The following is an 18,566-nucleotide window of genomic DNA, read 5'->3' as shown; positions in this document are numbered from 1 at the left end:
TCAGGCTGGGCTGAGGCTCCCAAGCAAACGCCCTGGGGCACTGAAACAAAATGCCTCTCTGTCAGAGGGAGGGGGTATTCTGACGGTCAGTCGGTCAGGAATGACCCACTACAAGGAATAGACTAGTGCTCTTGGGGCGAGACAAGAAGTCCCCAGGCCAGGGGACCACCAGCCAGAACCACATGAACCCACAAGATCAGGCCACCAGCCAGACCCCCAAGGGGAACCCACAACAAGGGGCCACCATCCGGACCCACAAGGAGAATCAGAAACAGAAGCCACTGACCAGTACCACGGGAGGAATCTGAGATAGAGGCTGCCTGCCGGTACAGCAGGGAGCATCTAGGAAGGGTGACCAGTTGGGACCACAAGGCACAGAGGGATAGTGGCCACCACAGGAGGACTCTGAAGGAGAGGCCCACCAGACTGCCCCCCGGGTGCAGGTGGGTAATTGCAGACTCTTGAGACTTGACACCCAACAAGCCGCTCAGGTACCACCCAGACCCTGCCTGCTCCCGTTCTCAGCTAGAGTTCCACCGGTGCACAGACACCAGTACAGCGCCACGGGGACTAGCCACAGGGGTGGGCCCACTGCAGACCAGCCGCCGGGACTTAGACCATCCCACCATGCAGACCTGTGCTGGGCAGGCTCCTGGGGCTATGCCCTGGCACTCCCCCCTAGTGCTGCAGGGGCGCGGGGAGCAGACCCTGGTGCCTGTGTGCAGGTGGAAGACGTGCAGAAAAACGGTGCAGAGCCATAGCAGGGAGGAGCCCCAAAGGAAGGCGCGTGACGGTCGTTATCCACAGCCCCCGAACCAGAACAAAACCTTTCCCCTCCTGCCTCAAAGAGCTCGGACTCGGAGAGATGGCTGCATGGAAATAGGAGGGGGCAGAGGGCTTGGGTGGGGACAGCCGTGTCCTGCAGAGCTGTGAAATCTGTGTCCATGCGCGATTTTCGGATTTTGTACCAGGCACGAGTCCCATTCGGGTCTGGCTTGGACTCACGATATTAAAGAAAACTCTGGTAAAACGTCTCTCCATGACAGTGACTGTGAGCAGGGCACCCTAGGACTCCATCCCCCCTCGCACTGCTCCCAAGCCTGTGTGCTCAGGTTAAAAGCATCCACCCCACAAACTTATGCTGGGATCTGAGAGGCAAGCTGGGTTCTTCCTCTCTTATCATTGTTAGTAACATGGGGTCTGGAGGTCAAATTTCATCAGCGCTCCCTGCGAGGCCCGCTGCCTCCGGACGCTGTAACCAGTGACGCCTGTACAAACCCACAAACTAATGATATAACACGGGTGCCCAAGGGACAAAGCCATCGCTCTGGTGTAAATGGGATGCATGAGAGGTGCCCCGTCTGACTCAGCCCAGGGAATCAGAAATAACAAACGGATTGGTGTCACTGAGAATCAGTGACTGGAAGCCCTCGTGCCAGGTTTGCAGGGGGGCCGCTCTCAAAGTCCTACCTGTGGTTTGCACGACTGTTCCACACACACTTTCAAACTGCACCTCAGCAGGGCAGAGTGAGCAGAATCGGTCTTGGGAATTGGGATGTCCTCAGGTGCAATCAGTCACAGAGCTCCAACCACGACAGAAAAGGCAAGCACACGAGCATTGCTAGGACACGGTGGCGGTGGCAGGCTTAGTGCTCAGGGATCCGTTCTTTGTTTCTGAACGACTGAGGAGGGAGATCAGAGAGGAGACTCCACCTCACCAGCTACGCTGTGTAGGGTCTGAAAACTTGGAGTGTGTCCCTGGTCCTGTGCTCTTGGCCAGCCTTTCCCCTGGTCTGGAGAACACACTGTGCCGGGATCTATAGACGTTAGTGTCAGGCAGTGATGCACCTCCCAGCAGGGTGTCATACACAAATCATACACCACATCTCCCAGGGACCTGGGAATGTCAGGCACTTGAATTCACTGGTCTGAGATCCATGGTGTTTTGCCGCGTCTCCCATCCCCATCTCCTCCCCAAAACAGCCAAACTCTAGAATATTATTCAGCACTTGGAGCGCTGCCGGAACCTGGGACACAACTGGGAAACCAAAGAAAAGGTGTCTCCTAGCGCACAGAAGCATTGAGAGGCACGTTCGGAGGCTCTGTTCCAACCAGAGACAGAAGCTACTGTCATGATACCATCATAAACGGGGCGGGCCCAGCTCTCGGGGTCAGTGGGTGAGGTCGTACACTCAGCTCACTCGCTGGAAATCACCCAGGAGGAAGCCAGGCCCGGTGCTGTATTTTGACAAAGAACTGTCTCAGACACTTGCCATTCGGAAGCCAATCTCCCAAAGCTACTGCACCCCGCTGGGACCAGACCCTTTTGCCTACAATGGTTCTGATTTCTGAAGCCACTGAGGAATTCTCAAGCAGGCGTGCAGCACATACGCCCGGGAGGGTTTTCAGTCGCTCCTGAGTGACCTGAGCAGAAGTACCACCTACCTGTTGCATCCAAACCATCCTGTATTCAGAGCACATGCAGACACCTATGGCGGCCGACAGATACCACACACACATGCTGACGCACTCGCTTATTGCGGGGCACGTGCAAATCTGGCAGTTCGATCAGTGCAGGCACTTTTCAGACACGTCAGTGCTGTGCGAGCTTCAACGGTTTCTCTGAAAAGTGAAACACACTGAAATGTGGCAGAAACTTGTAGGCAGTTTAAAATGAATCCCAAAGGCCGAGGCAAACGGGGACTGAGCGCTCAGACGACTGAGTCCGGGCACAACCAAGGCAGGCTATTTTCGCAAAGCCACAAAAGCCACTTGCCCACTTTGAGAGGAACTTTCCTGCCTTCGTGGCTGCCAGTGCAGTTTCCACAGCTATCGTCTATTCTCCCACTGCCTGTGGATGGGGAATGTCTGGCGTGGAACTCCCTGGCGAGCCGATGGCAGATGTGCAGACATCGTCCATCTGCACGTCGAAGGAAGAACAGAGCCCCTGAGCCGCGTCGGGTGAGAAGGCAGGTACATTTTATTTTACACAGAAGTAACTGCACAATATTGTACAACAAACTGAGGAGCATGTTGGCAGCCTCCCCTCCGGGGGAGCCCAGCAGTTAGTCCCATGTGCGGTGGACACACCTTTCCGTGCTCTGCACTTCCCACGTCCCTCATCTCCGCCGACACCCGCTTCCCACCGGGCTCAGTGTGAGCGTAGGCCCTGCTCGATACGAAACATCAACCCCCAATTCTGCCTCAGCTGTCCCACCAGCCACATGCCCTTCCATGCCCCCTTATAGTCCTCCACCCCATGTCCTTCGGCTTCCTCTGGTCAGCGCTCCCCCCAGGGTAGAAGTGCATCACACTGGGTGCTGCCTCGCCCGCGGGGAACTTTATTGAGATACACACAGACATACACAGACACAGTACAGATATTTGGTTGTCTCTGACACTCCCACAGGGCTGGCGCCGCTGTGGGTGACACGCATGGAGAACCTTAACACGTAAAGCAAAGGTACGAAAAATAAAACTCTTTTCATGGTGGTCATCCCGGAAACGGCAGGGAGGCGGGTTCACCCAGGCGGGCACATGGACACGGCTCCACACATAGTACATTGGCTCTGGATAAGCGTCGCCACAGACATTGTGTCGATAGAAATATACAACAGTCTCGTAAGTCAGCAAGGAACAAAGTCAGAGCGGTACTGAGGTGAGGCAGCCTCGCCTTGCGAGCGAGATGAGCCACGGTCCACGTACCAACGTAACTTTGTTCAAAGGTGGAAGGGGAACAGAAACGTGGTTCCAACAGACATTCGCACCATCCACTACAGAAACCCCCATGAATGCAACAATGTTAGAAAAGGAAAATTCAGCTTGGGGCGCTGGTGACAGGTTATTCAACACCAGCTCCTGCAGCTTTGTTATCACCATAACTCCTGAGGAGGGTTATATGTTTGCTTATCTATAGAGCTACAGCTAGCTTTCAACATCGATTGTATACACAGTACATAGACACAGAACATACACAGCTCACAACACGTTTACCGAGGTGGTGTGGTGTTAGTACAGGATATCACAGAGCATGTGAACACACAGAAAATATGTACGTGGACCTGTAAGAAATCATTTTATAAAATCGTTGTATTACCAACCACCCCCCTCCCCACAAAGAAAGCAAAAGCACAAAGCCTGGGCGTCACTGGGATCCACACACATCCCCGCTATGGAGAGGCACTGCCTGCCCCCGTGGCGGCGTGACAGACCGCTCTGTCCCCCCATACAGGCAGCAGCAAGAGGGGCAGTTCACACCCACTCACCCAGAGAGCGCGACGCAGCACGAGGTGTCGGATGCAAACTCCGAGTGGCGTCTGGACGCGCTAACCCTGCCCCCGCTCCCGTGAGACGCTGCCGGTGGCGTAATATTTAACCTGCCACAAGAGGGGCCAGACTCAGCCGACCGGCTCCAGTCCAGGACTGCTAGCTCCCAGCACTGGGAACCCAGCTTGTGAGTTAGAGCTGTTTGTTTAATACAATCTTTTTATTTAGCAAAAAATTGTTTCCACTGTACCCTTGACGTGTCCTCTTCCTAACGTGACAAAGCCGGAGGAGATGAAGTTATGGAGATCTGGCCCTCCGCTTCGATAGAGATCCTTCCCATAGTGACCTGCCAAGGCAAAGGAGAACAAGCGTGGCATTACTCTGCATCGCCATTACACTGGGAATCTGCACTAGCCGCGGCCTCCTGCTGCCAGGAGACCTGAGAGCTCAGCGCAAAGGGGTCCAAGCACAACGCGCGTCGCGTGCCAGCTGCAGAGGAAGGAAGCTGCCGGGGTTGACGGGGGCCTAGGAGTTACCGATCGGAGAGGTTCAAAACCCCAAACCCTGCACTCAAGCCCCCAGACTCGAGGGAAACGGGCTCGTCCCTCTTCCGCGAGTCAGCAGCGCAAGGCCGGACATGCGAGCAGGAGCAGAGCTACGTGGACCTTCCCCACGGAGGAGCCGGGCTGGGACTCGGGGGAGGAGCAGCTCCGGGGCCACGGAGGCTGGGGGAACCGCACGCTCGCCACGGCTCACGACCATACGGGCTTCTGCTCTCAAATACGCTGAGTCTCCGGCTTGTCTCACTGAATGTGCTGGTGCAGCCACATCCCTCCTGGGGGTGACAAGTCCACCCTGGCCTCACCCCGGCGTAGGCAGTGTTGGGTCAGTGCAACCTAGCTCCTGCCCGTCTGGGAGGTGGATTGTCTCCAGCAAGGGAGGTCCCCTCCCGTCACAGTAAGGGTCTCCTGGGAAGTGCTACAGCAGCTGAAGTCACCGTGGCCTCCAAATTAGAATCTGCGCGTGTCTCTCCCTGCTCTCTAGCCTGGTTTCCCTGGCCCCCCTGGAGGTCTGGCAGGAGAACCTGCTGTTCAGCTTTGTTCTAGCTGAGCCAAAGATGCACCACTGGACGAGGGGGCCCCCGGCCCCTGCCCAGAAACGGCAGGAATAGACCCGATCCCCCACCCACCCCCGACATTTGCTGCCTATTTAAGGCCAAGAGAGCCTGCCTGAGCCTTCCTGGAGACACCTGTCGCTCCGACACCAGCCAAAATCAGCACCTGCCTCTCCCCTGCCATTGATCCTCCCGCTCCTCTTCGCGAGCAGAGGCCCAAGTGAGACTGTGGCCGGGCCGGGAGGGAGCAGGGCTGAGGGGGGCAACAGTTCTCTTTTTTGTCTGCATTGGCACTGGCACGCTCAGAGCGACAGGCAGATCTTCCCCATGTCTACGGGGAGAGCAGAGAAATGCCCACAGGTGCTATTACATACAACGGGTGGCTGATTTATCATCGCCTTTGGGAAACCGGGTCAGAGATCAAGCAGCGAAAGCATGTGAAATGGCACAGACTGCCTGGCAGATTAGAAGATGGTTTGCTAGTTTGTTCTCTGACCCTTGCCATCGCCTCGTGGGTACGACGCAGGAGTTAAATCCAGTTTCCCCTGGTAACAAACCAGAATCTGCACAGACAGGGAATGTCTAGACTGCATCCCTCTGTTGGCAGAGGGATGCAGATTAGGCAGGTTGACATTGCAAATGAGGCAGGGATTTAAATATCCCGTGCCTAATTTGCATAAAAATGGCCGCCACGTTTTGCCGACTCAGCACTTTGTCGGGAAAAAGCAGCAGTCTAGAGGGGGATCTAATGACTAAAGAACGCCTTTTTCCACAGATCCTGTAAACTCCTTGCAGGAGGCATAAGGGATCTGTCGAAAAAGGCGTTCTCTCTCGACAGATCCCCCTCTAGACTGCTGCTTTTTGCCGACAAAGTGCTGAGTCGGCAAAATGAGGCGACCATTTTCATGCAAATTAGGCACGGGATATTTAAATCCCTGCCTCATTTGCAATGTTGACCTGCCTAATCTGCATTAGGGTTACCAGGTAGACCCCTCCCCCCCAAAAAACCAGACACATTTGATCGTGGGTGGGGCGGGGGAGCAGCTGGGAGGGAGGCGGGGCTGGCTGGGAGGAAGAGGGGGTGGGAAGCACAGCTGGGGGGGGTCGGGGTCGTGAGGCTGGCTGGGAAGAGGGGGGGGCGGGAGGAAGGGGGGGCGGGAAGCAGAGCTGGCGAGGGGGTGCAGCAGCGCTGGCCAGGGGAGATCAGGAAGAGGAATGGGCCGGCGGGAAGCTGTGACGTAGTGGGGGTACCTGGCTGGTTTCTATGCTGCTGGCTCTGGGGTAACCCCCACTTGCTGCCGTGGGTACCACGGCCCAGCAAAACAGGATGAGTCATTATGCAAAGGGATCTCTCAACCTGTCTGACCACTAACCCCCATGGAGAGGAACAAAGGAAGGTGGATGCTGCCCTGGCTGGGGGCAGGGCTGGAGGAGAGAGAGTTAGTTCCTGGCTGGAAAGCAGGGGAGAAGGAACTGGGGAGGGGGCTGGGATTCCCCTATCTCAAGGGGGGCACTGAGGCCTCTTAGCCCCCAGTTCCTGTAACCAGATTACATCTGTGCTGTGCTGTATCCTGGAGGAGCAATAAACCACCCTCAATTCCACTGGCTGGTGGAGTCTGTTCGTGCCATTTCGGGGTGCAGGAGACGGGGGACCCCCAACGCGCCGTCACAGAAGCAGAGCTGGGGGGAGTGCAGGGGGCTGGCCAGGGAAGATCAGGAGGGGAAGTGGGGGAGAACCGGCCAGCCGGGAAGGGGGGGTGAGCAAATTGGCCGGCGGGGAGCGGGACTGACCCGGGCACTTGCTGCCTGTTCCGCGGCTCCCAGTGACACACGAGCGAGGAGGCTTCCCTTCCTCCTCACACTCAACCGACTGAGGGCTTCCAGCAGTAATTGAGGCCCCGCCTCCCAGCTGGGACTCCCAGCCGGTCCCCCCACCCACACCAGGCCCTCCTCTCCCTCCTCTCCTTCCCTCCCTTCTCCCTCTCTCCATCCCAGTTCTCCCTCTTCTCTCTCCCGCCCTCCCTCTCTCTTTCTCCTTCCCTGTCTCCCTCTCTCCCTCCCCCTCTTCCCCGGCTTCTCTGGGGTCTGTCCTTTTCTTTCACTGCTCACATCTTCTGCTAGCAGCTATAGCTCAGCGTCTCTCAAATGTGGCCACCGGGGGGGGGGGGGCATTCCTGCAGCCACAACAGACCCTGGGGCAGAGATGCAGGAGGGGGCAAAGCAGCAGCCCCTCCCTGAGTGGCCAGGGCTTGAGGGGCAGGTTTCAGAATCCCCCCCACACACACTCATCTTCAGCTCTGGGACTCCAGGGTCAGGCTTCAGCCCCTCCACCCTTCCTTCCTCAGGACTTGGGGTGGGCTCCAGCAGGGCCAACTGTGCCAGGTTCTGTAGTCAAAAGGCAAGGAGCAGGGGGACCCCTGGGGCTGATGGGGGGATCCGGAAGGCTGGGGGAGGGGGCCTGGGGAGGCAGCAGGGGCCAGAGGGATGGGGGGGCAGCAGAGGTCAGGAGCACCCAATTACAGTTGTACATGGTTTTTATTACTGAGTCTGCAAAAAGCCAACACACTTGAATAACGGAGTCCCAGCGGCTTGCCCGTGTCCATATGGGCATTGCTTTGTTTTCTCTGAAGTTCATTAAGGAACATTTGCAAGAGTTCCTGGCCATTGGGATACCAGCCAAAATCTGGACGGCTGGCACTCCGGGCAGAAACCGCCCCCTTGGGCATCCTCCTGCACCCGGGGGTGGGCAGAGCATCCCAGCGGGCCGGCAGGACTCAGGAAGACACTGGTTCTACTCCTGACTGCAGCTGGGTGATCTGGAGCAAGTCAGGTTGCCTCTCTGTGCCTCAGGTCCCCATCCTGGCAAGGGGATCCCTCTCTTGTAAAGCCGCCCGGAGCCTGCACCCGAGAACAGCCGGGGATTGGTATTAAATCCCACTGCAAGTTCTTCTTCCAACTCAAAGCTGCCACGCACAGGGAGCACGGCCCTTTGCACACTGCATTGCTGAGTCTTCAAGGTGCAAATTGTTCATGTCACGTAACATCTAACAATGCTGCTTTGGACCATGTCTGGCTCTCGCTCGCGCTCCCTGCCCCCGCCTCTCTCTCTCTCTCAGACACACACACTGGAGAGGTCGAGGGGGTTAACCCTTTTTACAGCACTGTCACCCTTCAGTAGATGGCGCACGAGCATGGAGGAGAGTGACTCTCCTCCCCTAAGGTGCAGGACCCAGGAGATGCAGGGAGCGGTGGTTTCGCTCATCACACAACCAGGGCACTCCGCTCAGACACAGAACGTTGCTTTGCAACTGCATCCCAAGTAAATTGCAGACGGAACGAACCTGGTTATGAATAGCAATTACAGCTTAATTTCTGGGAAACCGGAATTATTAGAGCTGAACTAAAATTCTGCTCTCTGCCTTTCCGACACGTGTCCCTAAAGAAGGGTCACATCTTGGGCAGGAGACGGGGTCGGGGACGGGGACCTGCATGCACACAGGAGCAGCACTTGGGGGCTACAGACAGTTGGAATTACAACCCCCCCATCTGTAGGACTCCCTACAAACACTGTAACCCTGGGGACGAGAAGCTGGATCCACACCGCTCAGTGAAAACATCCTTCTCACACACGGCTTAGAAAGGCAGGATGTTGGGGGCGGCAGTTCGGGGAATAAAGAAGCTCCCGTTCCTGGTGCATCCCATTTCTGCTGGAGTCTTCTCTCCGGGCAATGTGAAACACTCCAGCAAGCAGCGGGAAGGGATGTCAATAGCCCCGCCCATCCGAGGGCGTGTTCAGTGCACAAACGCTCTGTGTTCCCATGGACCTGAGAAATGGCTTCGATTTCTCCCGTCAGTCAAATGTAACGATCTCCGTGGCAGCTCACAGAGCGAAACAACAGTCTCTGGGCCGGCACAGGGCTTCTGGAGAGCTGGGAGCAGCCAGGCAACCCAGGGACAGCAGCTGCCCGCCCAGGACCACCTTTGTCTGGGGAGAGCGTCAGGAGCAATGGGCCAGCATTCGAGAGTCCCTCCCGCAAGACTTTTTTACGGCCAACTCACCATCGTGCCCTGACCTCGTGGCCCGGCGATGACAGCGGCAGCCAGGTGCCCCGGGGATCGCACACAAGACTGGTGTGCACTTCTACACGCACAACAGGCAACGGGGATGGAGGGGGGTTCTCCAGGGGTAACGGGAAGTGGCCCAGGATTGCGGTGAGGAGCCTGTGTGTGGAAAGGCAGCAGCAGAACAAGCAGGGAGCTTCCGGGTAGGCCGTGGTGAGAGCAGCTCGTCAGCGCTTCGCGTCCCTGCCCTGGACACTGGCGGCTGATGGTCAGCTCCCCCTTCCCAGGGTGCGCCGGGGGCTGCAATTCTTCCCTAGTCTCATAGACTCATAGACTTTAAGGTCAGAAGGGACCATTATGATCATCTAGTCTGACCACCTGCACAGCGCAGGCCACAGAATCTCGCCCACCCCTCTTAGAATAATCCTCTCACCTATGTCTCAGATATTGAAGCCTTCAAATACTTTGAAGGCCCCAACATGCAGAGAGTCCTTCAGCTGTGATCTGTGCCCAATGCTACAGAGGAAGGCGAAAAACCTCCAGGGCCTCTGCCAATCTACCCTGGAGGAAAATTCCTTCCCGACCCCAAATATGGCGATCAGCTAAACCCTGAGCATGTGGGCAAGACTCACCAGCCAGACACCCAGAAAGTTCCCTATAATGAATGGTCAATTAGTTACCAAGATCATGTTATTTCATCCAACCATCCCCTTATCATAGAATCATAGAACTGGAAGAGACCTCAGAAGGTCGTCAAGTCCAGCCCTCCGCTCTAGGCAGGACCAATCCCATCTAAATCAACCCGGCCAGGGCTTTGTCAAGCCGAGACTTAAACACCTCTAGGGATGGAGACTCCACTACTTCCCTAGGTAACCCATTCCAATGCTTCACTACCCTCCTAGTAAAATAGTTTTTCCTAATATCCAATCTGGACCTCTCCCACCACAACTTGAGACCATTGCTCCTTGTTCTGCCATCTGTCACTACTGAGAACAGCCTCTCTCCATCCTCTTTGGAACCTCCCTTCAGGAAGTTGAAGGCTGCTATCAAGTCCCCCCTTACTCTTCGCTTCTGCAGACTAAACAGACCCAAGTCCCTCAGCCTCTCCTCGTAGGTCATATGCTCCAGACCCCTAATCATTTTGGTTGCCCTCCGCTGGACCCTCTCCAATGCGTCCGCATCCTTTTTGTAGTGGGGGGCCCAGAACTGGACACAGTACTCCAGATGTGGCCTCACCAAAGCCGAATAAAGGGGAATAATGACATCTCTGGATCTGCTGGCAATGCTCCTCTTAATGCATCCTAATATGCCATTAGCCTTCTTGGCTACAAGGGCACACTGTTGACTCGTATCTAGCTTCTCATCCACTGTAACCCCCAGGTCCTTTTCTGCAGAACTACTACTTAACTGGTTGGTCCCCAGCCTGTAACTATGCTTGGGATTCTTCCGTCCCAAGTGCAGGACTCTACACTTGTCTTTGTTGAATCTCATGAGATTTCTAGTGGCCCAATCCTCCAATTTGTCTAAGTCACTCTGGACCCTATCTCTGCCCTTAAGCGTATCTACCTCTCCCCCTAGCTTAGTGTCATCTGCAAACTTGCTGAGGGTGCGATCCATCCCCTCATCCAGGTCATTAATAAAGATATTGAACAAAACTGGTCCTAGAACCGAACCTTGGGGTACTCCACTAGAAACCGACCGCCATCCTGACATCGAGCCATTGATCACTATCCGCTGGGCCCGGCCTTCTAGCCATCTTTCTATCCATCTTACCGTCCATTTATCCAATCCGCATTCCCTTAACTTGCTGGCAAGAATATTGTGGGAGACCGTATCAAAAGCCTTGCTAAAGTCAAGGTATATAACATCCACTGACTTTCCCATGTCCACTGAGCCAGTTACCTCATCATAGAAGCTAATCAGATTGGTCAGGCACGACTTGCCCTTTGTGAATCCATGCTGACTATTCCTGATCACTTTCCTCTCATTCAAGTGTCTCAAAATGGATTCCTTTAGGATCCCTTCCATGAAGGGGGGTGTCTGAGAGGCACCGGTGTGACGTAGTGGGGGTACCTTGCTGGTTGCTAGGCTGGGGCTGTGGGTGACCCCCACTGGCTGCTGCCTGTACCACGGCCCAGCAGAGTAGCTGATGGGACAGGGAGGTGACCTGTTCTACCAGTTACCCCCCAGGGAGAGGAACAAAGGAAGGAGGGGAGGCCAGCCCCTGGCTGGGGGGCAGGGCTGGAAGGGACGTTTTTAGTTTCTGGCTGGTATCATGGAGGAGACAGCCTAAGCAAGGGGCTGGGATTTAGGGGCCCAGCCACCCCCCATCTCAAGGGGGGCTGAGGCATCCTAGGCCGGCCCTGGAACCAGATGACATCTGTGCTGGGCTGTATCCTGGAGAAGCAATAAACTCCCTCTGCTCTACTGGCTGGTGGAGTCTGTCCGTGCCACTACGGGGGTGCAGGAGGCGGGGGACCCCGACGCGCCACCACAGCCGGTAAGGCTGCAAGGCAGCTTCCGGAGTACAGAGCATCTTCCCTAATTTACATATCCAGTGAATATGAATGACTGTGTCTGCAGAAATTCACCCCCCCCTCAAAGATTTCTCCCACCTTTGCTCCCACTTGAGTTTTCCCTGTTTGCTTCCAGCTGGCCGGGTCCCCCCTCAATCCTTGTGTTTCTCCCCACTCCAGTATGCCTCCCCTCCCCTCCGCCCCACCCACCCCACAGTTCTCCAGTGAGGTGTTCCTTGCCTCAGCCCAGGGCAACGTCTCCAGCCTCAGCCCACCTGAGGTCCTAGAGACGGGCCTGAGCAGCCGCCTGTACAGACCCCCTGCCCGCCCAGTGCTCCAGCCCCAGCTTCTGGGCTGTGGGAACGTGGGGGCCGCTCTCTGGCAACGGTCTCCATGGTCCAAGGCCTTTGGGAGCCTCCTGAAACAGAATGCGGGGTCTGTGCTGGGGGACCAGCAGCCTGGCCTCTCCTGTGCCCAGAGCCTGGCAGGGCCGGAGTGGGGGGGCAGGGCCCAGCAGAAGCAGTGACCTACCGGGCGGGGGAGCAGAGCACCTGTACCTAGCACTGACTAACCCGGAGTGGCAAGTGCTTAGCGCCTCTGAAAGTCAGGCCCGCGCTGGGCACCAGCTCAGCCCAGGCTCCTGGCAAACTCCCGCCCTGGCTGAGGCAGAAGGCAGGGAGCCCTTGGCACCGCCAGCCCAGCCACGCACCTGAGTTGGTCCCCACAAGCACGAGCCTGCCCTGCACATCAGGAGAGCTGCTGCTGCTGTTCCTGAGAACGCCGCGAAGGGCGTATTTGCCTGCCGCTTCCTGAACATTCGGGCTACGTCTACACAGGGGAGCTATTCTGGGATGCCTCCAGTACCCCAAAATAGCCATTCCACGGCTTGAAACGCACCCTTCTTTCGAACTCGCAGGTGCGCTATTCCGGCGTCCCTGCGACCCTCGTTTCTTGCAGGCTGGGGGTCTATCGAAATAGCGCTTCGTTTCGGAAGTGCGCGGAACACACATTGCGGGGCTGATTTCGAGATGCGCGTGCTGTGCTGAGGCTCCTTAGAGCGCACGTTCGCATTTTCGGGGTGGTGGGTGAAGCGACTGCTTGGGGAGGCGAGCTCCCCAGCCTGTGGCCCCGCCCCTACTCCACCCCTGCTCAGCCCCACCCCTTTCCCATCTCCCCTTCCCCCTCCACGGTCTCCCTCGTCTCTCTGCTAACCCATTGCAGTCCCTCCCTGCTGCAGTCTGTCCTGGGCCACAGAGCAGGCACGCGGCTAAGTGGCCTGCGAGGGAGGCCAGGTATCCAGCCCCCACGCAGCACCCGGTAGTGAGGCATTGATCCCGATACCCGGGGGCACCCGGCGCATCGACCACCCGAGGAAGGGCAGGGGAAGCAACTCAGAGGGCGGGGTTAGTGAGCGCATGCCGAGCGGTGCCGGGTGCAGCCGGCCAGACCTGGGCCGTATCTGCACGTCCCTCCCATCCCGCTGAGTCGCCGCTTGAGGGAAAGGCCACGTCCCAGTTCGGCACAAGCCAGCCCATGTCCAACACCGTGGCAATGGCCTTGCAATACTGTCACCTTCACACTGATTGTATTCCCCGTGGGCATTCAACAGGGACTGAGCACAGCCACCCGGCAGCCCGCAGACTGAGCTAGAGGGGGGGTTGGGGTTGGGGTTGGGGTTGGGGTTGGGGTTAGGGTTGGGGTTAGGGGTTAGGGTTAGGGGTTGGGGTTAGGGTTTCTTACAAGTCTTCTGGCAAGAATCTCATTCCCAGTCTCACTCCGTAGGGGACACACCAGTGTCTGCAGAACCTTATTGAGTTCCTCTGCCCCCCATGGTGCCATCCATGTCCCATTCCATTGGATTGGCGTCTGACGCCCGCTGAAAGTCTATACAGAGGCAGAGGACCTCTCTGGGAAAAAGCATTCCTCAACTATACCTCCGAGAACACTTTGGAAGGTGATATTCCAATCAGTCCAACTGCCCCAGCTGCTCGCCATGACTTCGTCCTGAGTTGCTTTGCCTGCTGATGCTTGTTTGTCCCTCTAAAAGGTTTCTTAGCTCCAAGCAGCTGTTCTGGGCTTTTAATAACATCAAGCAAAATATCACTGCAGGAAAGAAAATGCTCCCACCGCTTGTGTGGAATCGAGTGAACCTCTCGGAACACAGTGTTATATTAAACTGGGATCAAAATGGGTCCTGCCCTTGCTCGGTGATGCCGAGATTTTCCAGGGCTCTGATTTCTCGTAAAGTCCAACCACCATCTGCAGAAATGACTTACAAGCACAAATCAGAGTAATTATGCACAAGTGGCATGATCTGTGCCTGCAACTCAAATGCACATGTAATTGGATTCCTTGGAAAAACGTGACCTCACATTTCGGGGATGCAGTGTGAATCTGCAAAGGGCAGGCTGGGCTTTTTTCAACTCTGGCTCAACAAAGCTCATCTCTAGAGACAAACAGATATCAATGAAACATTGTTGATGCTATGTACGAAGGGTGAGCTCCTAAATGTGGAAAACAATCCCACAAGTGGCTTCCATCTTCCCTTCACAAATCGCTCCACATGCAAGAGAGCATTGCTGTACTCCCCATGGGAAACCCTTATGGAACCAACAAAAACTCTTACAATGAAAGAAAGTGTGTCATGAAATAAGTATGTACCCATCCCTCCTTGTGCACGCCCAGCACCAGCAATCTGTCCATCCCTCCTCGTGCATGCCCAGCGCCATCAATCCGTCCATCCCTCCTCGCACACGCCCAGAACCATCAATCAGTCCATCCCTCCTCGCACACGCCCAATGCCATTAATCCGTCCAACTCTCCTCGCACACGCCCAGAGCAATCAATATGTCCATCCCTCCTCGCGCACGCCCAATGCCATCAATATGTCCACCCCTCCTCGCGCACACCCAATGCCATCAATCTGTCCATCCCTCCTCGTGCATGCCCAGCGCCATCAATCTGTCCATCCCTCCTCGCACACGCTCAGCGCCATGAATCCATCCATCCCTCCTCGCACACGCCCAGCGCCATCAATCTGTTCATCCCTCCTCGCGCACGCCCAGCGCCATCAATCCGTCCATCCCTCCTCGCGCACGCCCAGCGCCATCAATCCGTCCATCCCTCTTCGCGCACGCCCAGCGCCATCAATCTGTCCATCCCTCTGCGCACACGCCCAGCGCCATCAATCTGTCCATCCCTCCTCGCACACGCCCAGCGCCATCAATCCGTCCATCCCTCTTCGCACACACCCAGCACCATCAATCTGTCCATCCCTCCTCGCACACGCCCAGAGCCATCAATCTGTCCATCCCTCCTCGTGCACGCCCAGCGCCATCAATCTGTCCATCCCTCCTTGCACACGCCCAGTGCCATCAATACATCCATCTCTCCTCGCGCACGCCCAGTGCCATCAATCCGTCTATCCCTCCTCGCACACGCCCAGTGCCATCAATCCGTCCATCCCTCCTCGCACACACCCAATGCCATCAATCTGCCCATCCCTCCTCGTGCATGCCCAGCGCCATCAACGTGTCCATCCCTCTGCACACACGCTCAGTGCCATCAATCCGTCCAGCTGTCCTCGCACACACCCAGTGCCATCGATCTGTCCATCCCTTCTCGCACACACCCAATGCCATCAATCTGTCCATCCTTCCTCGCGCATGCTCAGAGCCATCAATCCATCCATCCCTCCTCGTACACGCCCAGTATCGTCAATCTGTCCATCCCTCCTCGTGCACGCCCAGTGCCATCAACCTGTCCATTCCTCTGCACACACGCTCAGTGCCATCAATCTGTCCATCTCTCCTCGCGCACGCCCAGCACCATCAACCTGTCCATCCCTCTGCGCACACGCTCAGCGCCATGAATCTATCCATCCCTCCTCATGCATACCCAGTGCCATCAAACTGTCCATCCCCCTGCGTGCACTTGGGCTGGATACGGCCCAATGTGACTGCGGCCCATGGGCTGGATGCGGCCCAATGTGACTGAAGCAATGGGACGTTTTGCTGGCGGTGAGCCTGGTTTCCAGCCCTGCTCTCCAGGGAGGCAGGTCTCAGGTCCAGTCCTGCTGGTGAGCAGCAGGTGCCTGAGCGGCACCAGGCCCCATTTCTGTAGGGGAAGAAGCTCTGTGCTGCCATCAACTGGTGAGTCGGAGGATGAGACAGAATGAGCCAGGCCCCATTTACCTGGCTGGGACGATGGGGGTTTAACATTAGGGTTAAAGTCAGGTTTGTTTCGGAGGTGGGGTTACTGAGAGGTTGTCACTGGCGGTGGTCAGCCCCCCGGCTTCTAGACTGAGCATGTGGGTCACAAACCCTTTCCATCTCTCCCAGCCTGGATGCCTAAGCCAGTGGTGCAGAACATCCTGCTGGCTGGCAGCAGGGGTAAGCAGAGGAAACTCTGGTTTAGCGCCAACAAAAGCAAAGTCTCTTTGCTGACGGATTCATTTCATTTTCAGAACTTCCACCCAATTCATTCTTGGGGCTTTGTGCCAAAAAACTTTGCTGGCTCTGGGAGGAACAAGCCTTCCTGCTCAGGACAGGGGCTCCCTCGGGCATTTTCAGGAGCCAGCTTAACTGGGTCTATTACCTCCTTCTCTCTCACCAACTTCAGAGGCCCGGACACTCCCAAGGTGCCACGCAGGGAATCACTGGCTGGCAACACTCCCTTTTACATCTGTCCCGCCGCGTTGGGGACCAGCAAGACAAACCTGTGTGTGCTCATCCCGGATCCACTGATCATGGACCCCCCACTCCCCTTGTATAACTGTTGCAGGTGATGACACGGGGCTAACGCAAGTTATTCTAGTGGGGGGTCATTCCCAGAACAAGGTGCTTTAAAAGCTGCTTCCACCCAGGGCTGAATAGCAAATCCAGCAGTGAGCCAATGGCAGAATCTAGGGGTACCTCCGAGGGCCCCAACTTTGACTCAATAATTCAAAGCCAACCAAATTTGATTGGAATCAGTTTGTCTATAAATCTGCCTCTGAGGTCTCTGGAAATCCCGTACGCCAAACGGACCTTTCACTGACTGCCGAGAACTTAACTGGATCACAACAGTAAAATGCAGCAGCAATGAGCCGAGGCAGGCCTGCAAGAAGTTTCCTATTTAAAAGCTCCAACCAGCCTCACCTCTTCCTTGGGTTCAGTTTGGGGGCTCCAGTTGAACGTGCTGATCACAGATCGTTGTTTTTGACCTCTCAGACACTGCATATTCCAGACCTACCACAGACAAATCCCTGGTATTCTTACATCTCGATTCCCCCACATTCACACTCCCTGCTCATCTCGTTCTGCTCTGCTCATCCTGCTTACCAATTTTCATTCTCACCGAGTTTTACTCCATTCTGTCTTATTATGAAAGGAGGAGGTCCATGGGATGAAACATTTGCTCAGAGTTCAGCACATATAGAATCAGAGGATTAGAGCTGGAAGACACCTCAGGAGTCATCGAGTCCAACCCCCTGCTCAGAACAGGACCAACCACAAATCAACCATCCCAGGAAGGCTTTGTCCAGCTGGGACTTAAACGCCTCTAGGGACAGAGATTCCACCCCCTCCCTAGGGAACCCAGCCCAGCGCTTCCCCACCCGCCTAGGGAAATAGTTTTTCCTAATATCCAATCTAAACCTCCCCTACACCAATGTGAGCCCATTGCTCCTTGTTCTGCCACCTGCCACCGCTGAGAACAGCCTCTCTCCATCCTCTTTGGAACCCCCCTCAGGTGGTTGAAGGCTGCTCTCAAATCCCCCCTCACTTCTCTTCTGCAGACTAAATAAACCCAACTTCCTCAGCCTCTCCTTGTAGGTTATGTGCTCCCGCCCCCTCATCACTTTTGTGAACCCACTGGATTCTTTCCAATGCATCCACAACATTTCTGTAATGGGGGCCCCAGAACTGGACACAATACTCAAGATGTGGTCTCACCAATGTTAAATAAAGGGGAATAATCACTCTTCTAGCTCTGCTGGCAATGCTTCTCCTAATGCACCTAATATGCCATTAGCCTTCTTGGCTACAAGGGCACATGGTTGACTCATATCCAGCTTCTCATCCACTGTAACCCCCAGGTCCTTTTCTGCCGAGCTGCTGCTCAGCCAGTCGGTCCCCAGCTTGTAACAATACTTGGGATTGTTCTGTCTCAAGGGCAGGACTCTACACTTGTCCTTGTTGAATCTCCTCAGGTTTCTTGTGGCCCGTTCCTCTACTCTGTCTCGGTCACTCTGGACCCTGTCCCTGCCGTCCAGTGTATCTACGTCTCTCCCTAGCGTAGTGTCATCCTCAAACTTGCTGTGCGTGTGTGACGGGGTGTACCGAACCCCCCCCCGAACAGCAAGGAGTGGCCCAGGCCCAGCTGGCTGAAAGGGTCCCTCCCCCTCAGCCCTGCTGGGCATGCTCGCAGGGGAGACAGTGTATAAAAGCCCAGGCAGCCGCGCAGTCAGGGCGGACTGCCAGAGGGGAAGGAGCTCCGACCAGGGAGGCCGTCCGGAGGGGACCGACCTGCCGAGCGATGCCCCGAGAGCAGGGCAGTGCGCCGGGAACAGAAGGAAGCCGCCCAGGGCGGGGGATTGTCCTCGGGGGCTCGGCAGCAGAATCCCCCAC

At 56.2% G+C, this 18,566-nt stretch overlaps 1 protein-coding gene across 4 annotated transcripts in view; it reads right to left on the bottom strand.

Annotated features, from left to right (window-relative positions):
- The window catches only part of SHISA6 (shisa family member 6), a 202,653-nt gene that overhangs the window by 139,974 nt on the left and 44,113 nt on the right, over window positions 1–18,566 (bottom strand). For all 4 annotated transcript variants that reach the window (XM_075903456.2, XM_075903457.2, XM_075903458.2 and 1 more), the window contains exon 4: window positions 4,517–4,612. In XM_075903456.2, coding sequence (XP_075759571.1) covers window positions 4,517–4,612 — 96 coding nt within the window. The remainder of the gene's footprint in view (window positions 1–4,516; window positions 4,613–18,566) is intronic.

The sequence above is a fragment of the Pelodiscus sinensis genome, chromosome 20, assembly GCF_052426305.1.
Source record: "Pelodiscus sinensis isolate ZL-2025 chromosome 20, ASM5242630v1, whole genome shotgun sequence".
Taxonomy (NCBI): domain Eukaryota; kingdom Metazoa; phylum Chordata; order Testudines; family Trionychidae; genus Pelodiscus; species Pelodiscus sinensis.
Note: the sequence above shows the minus strand (reverse complement) of the source record. Positions and strands in the feature narration are given on the sequence as shown.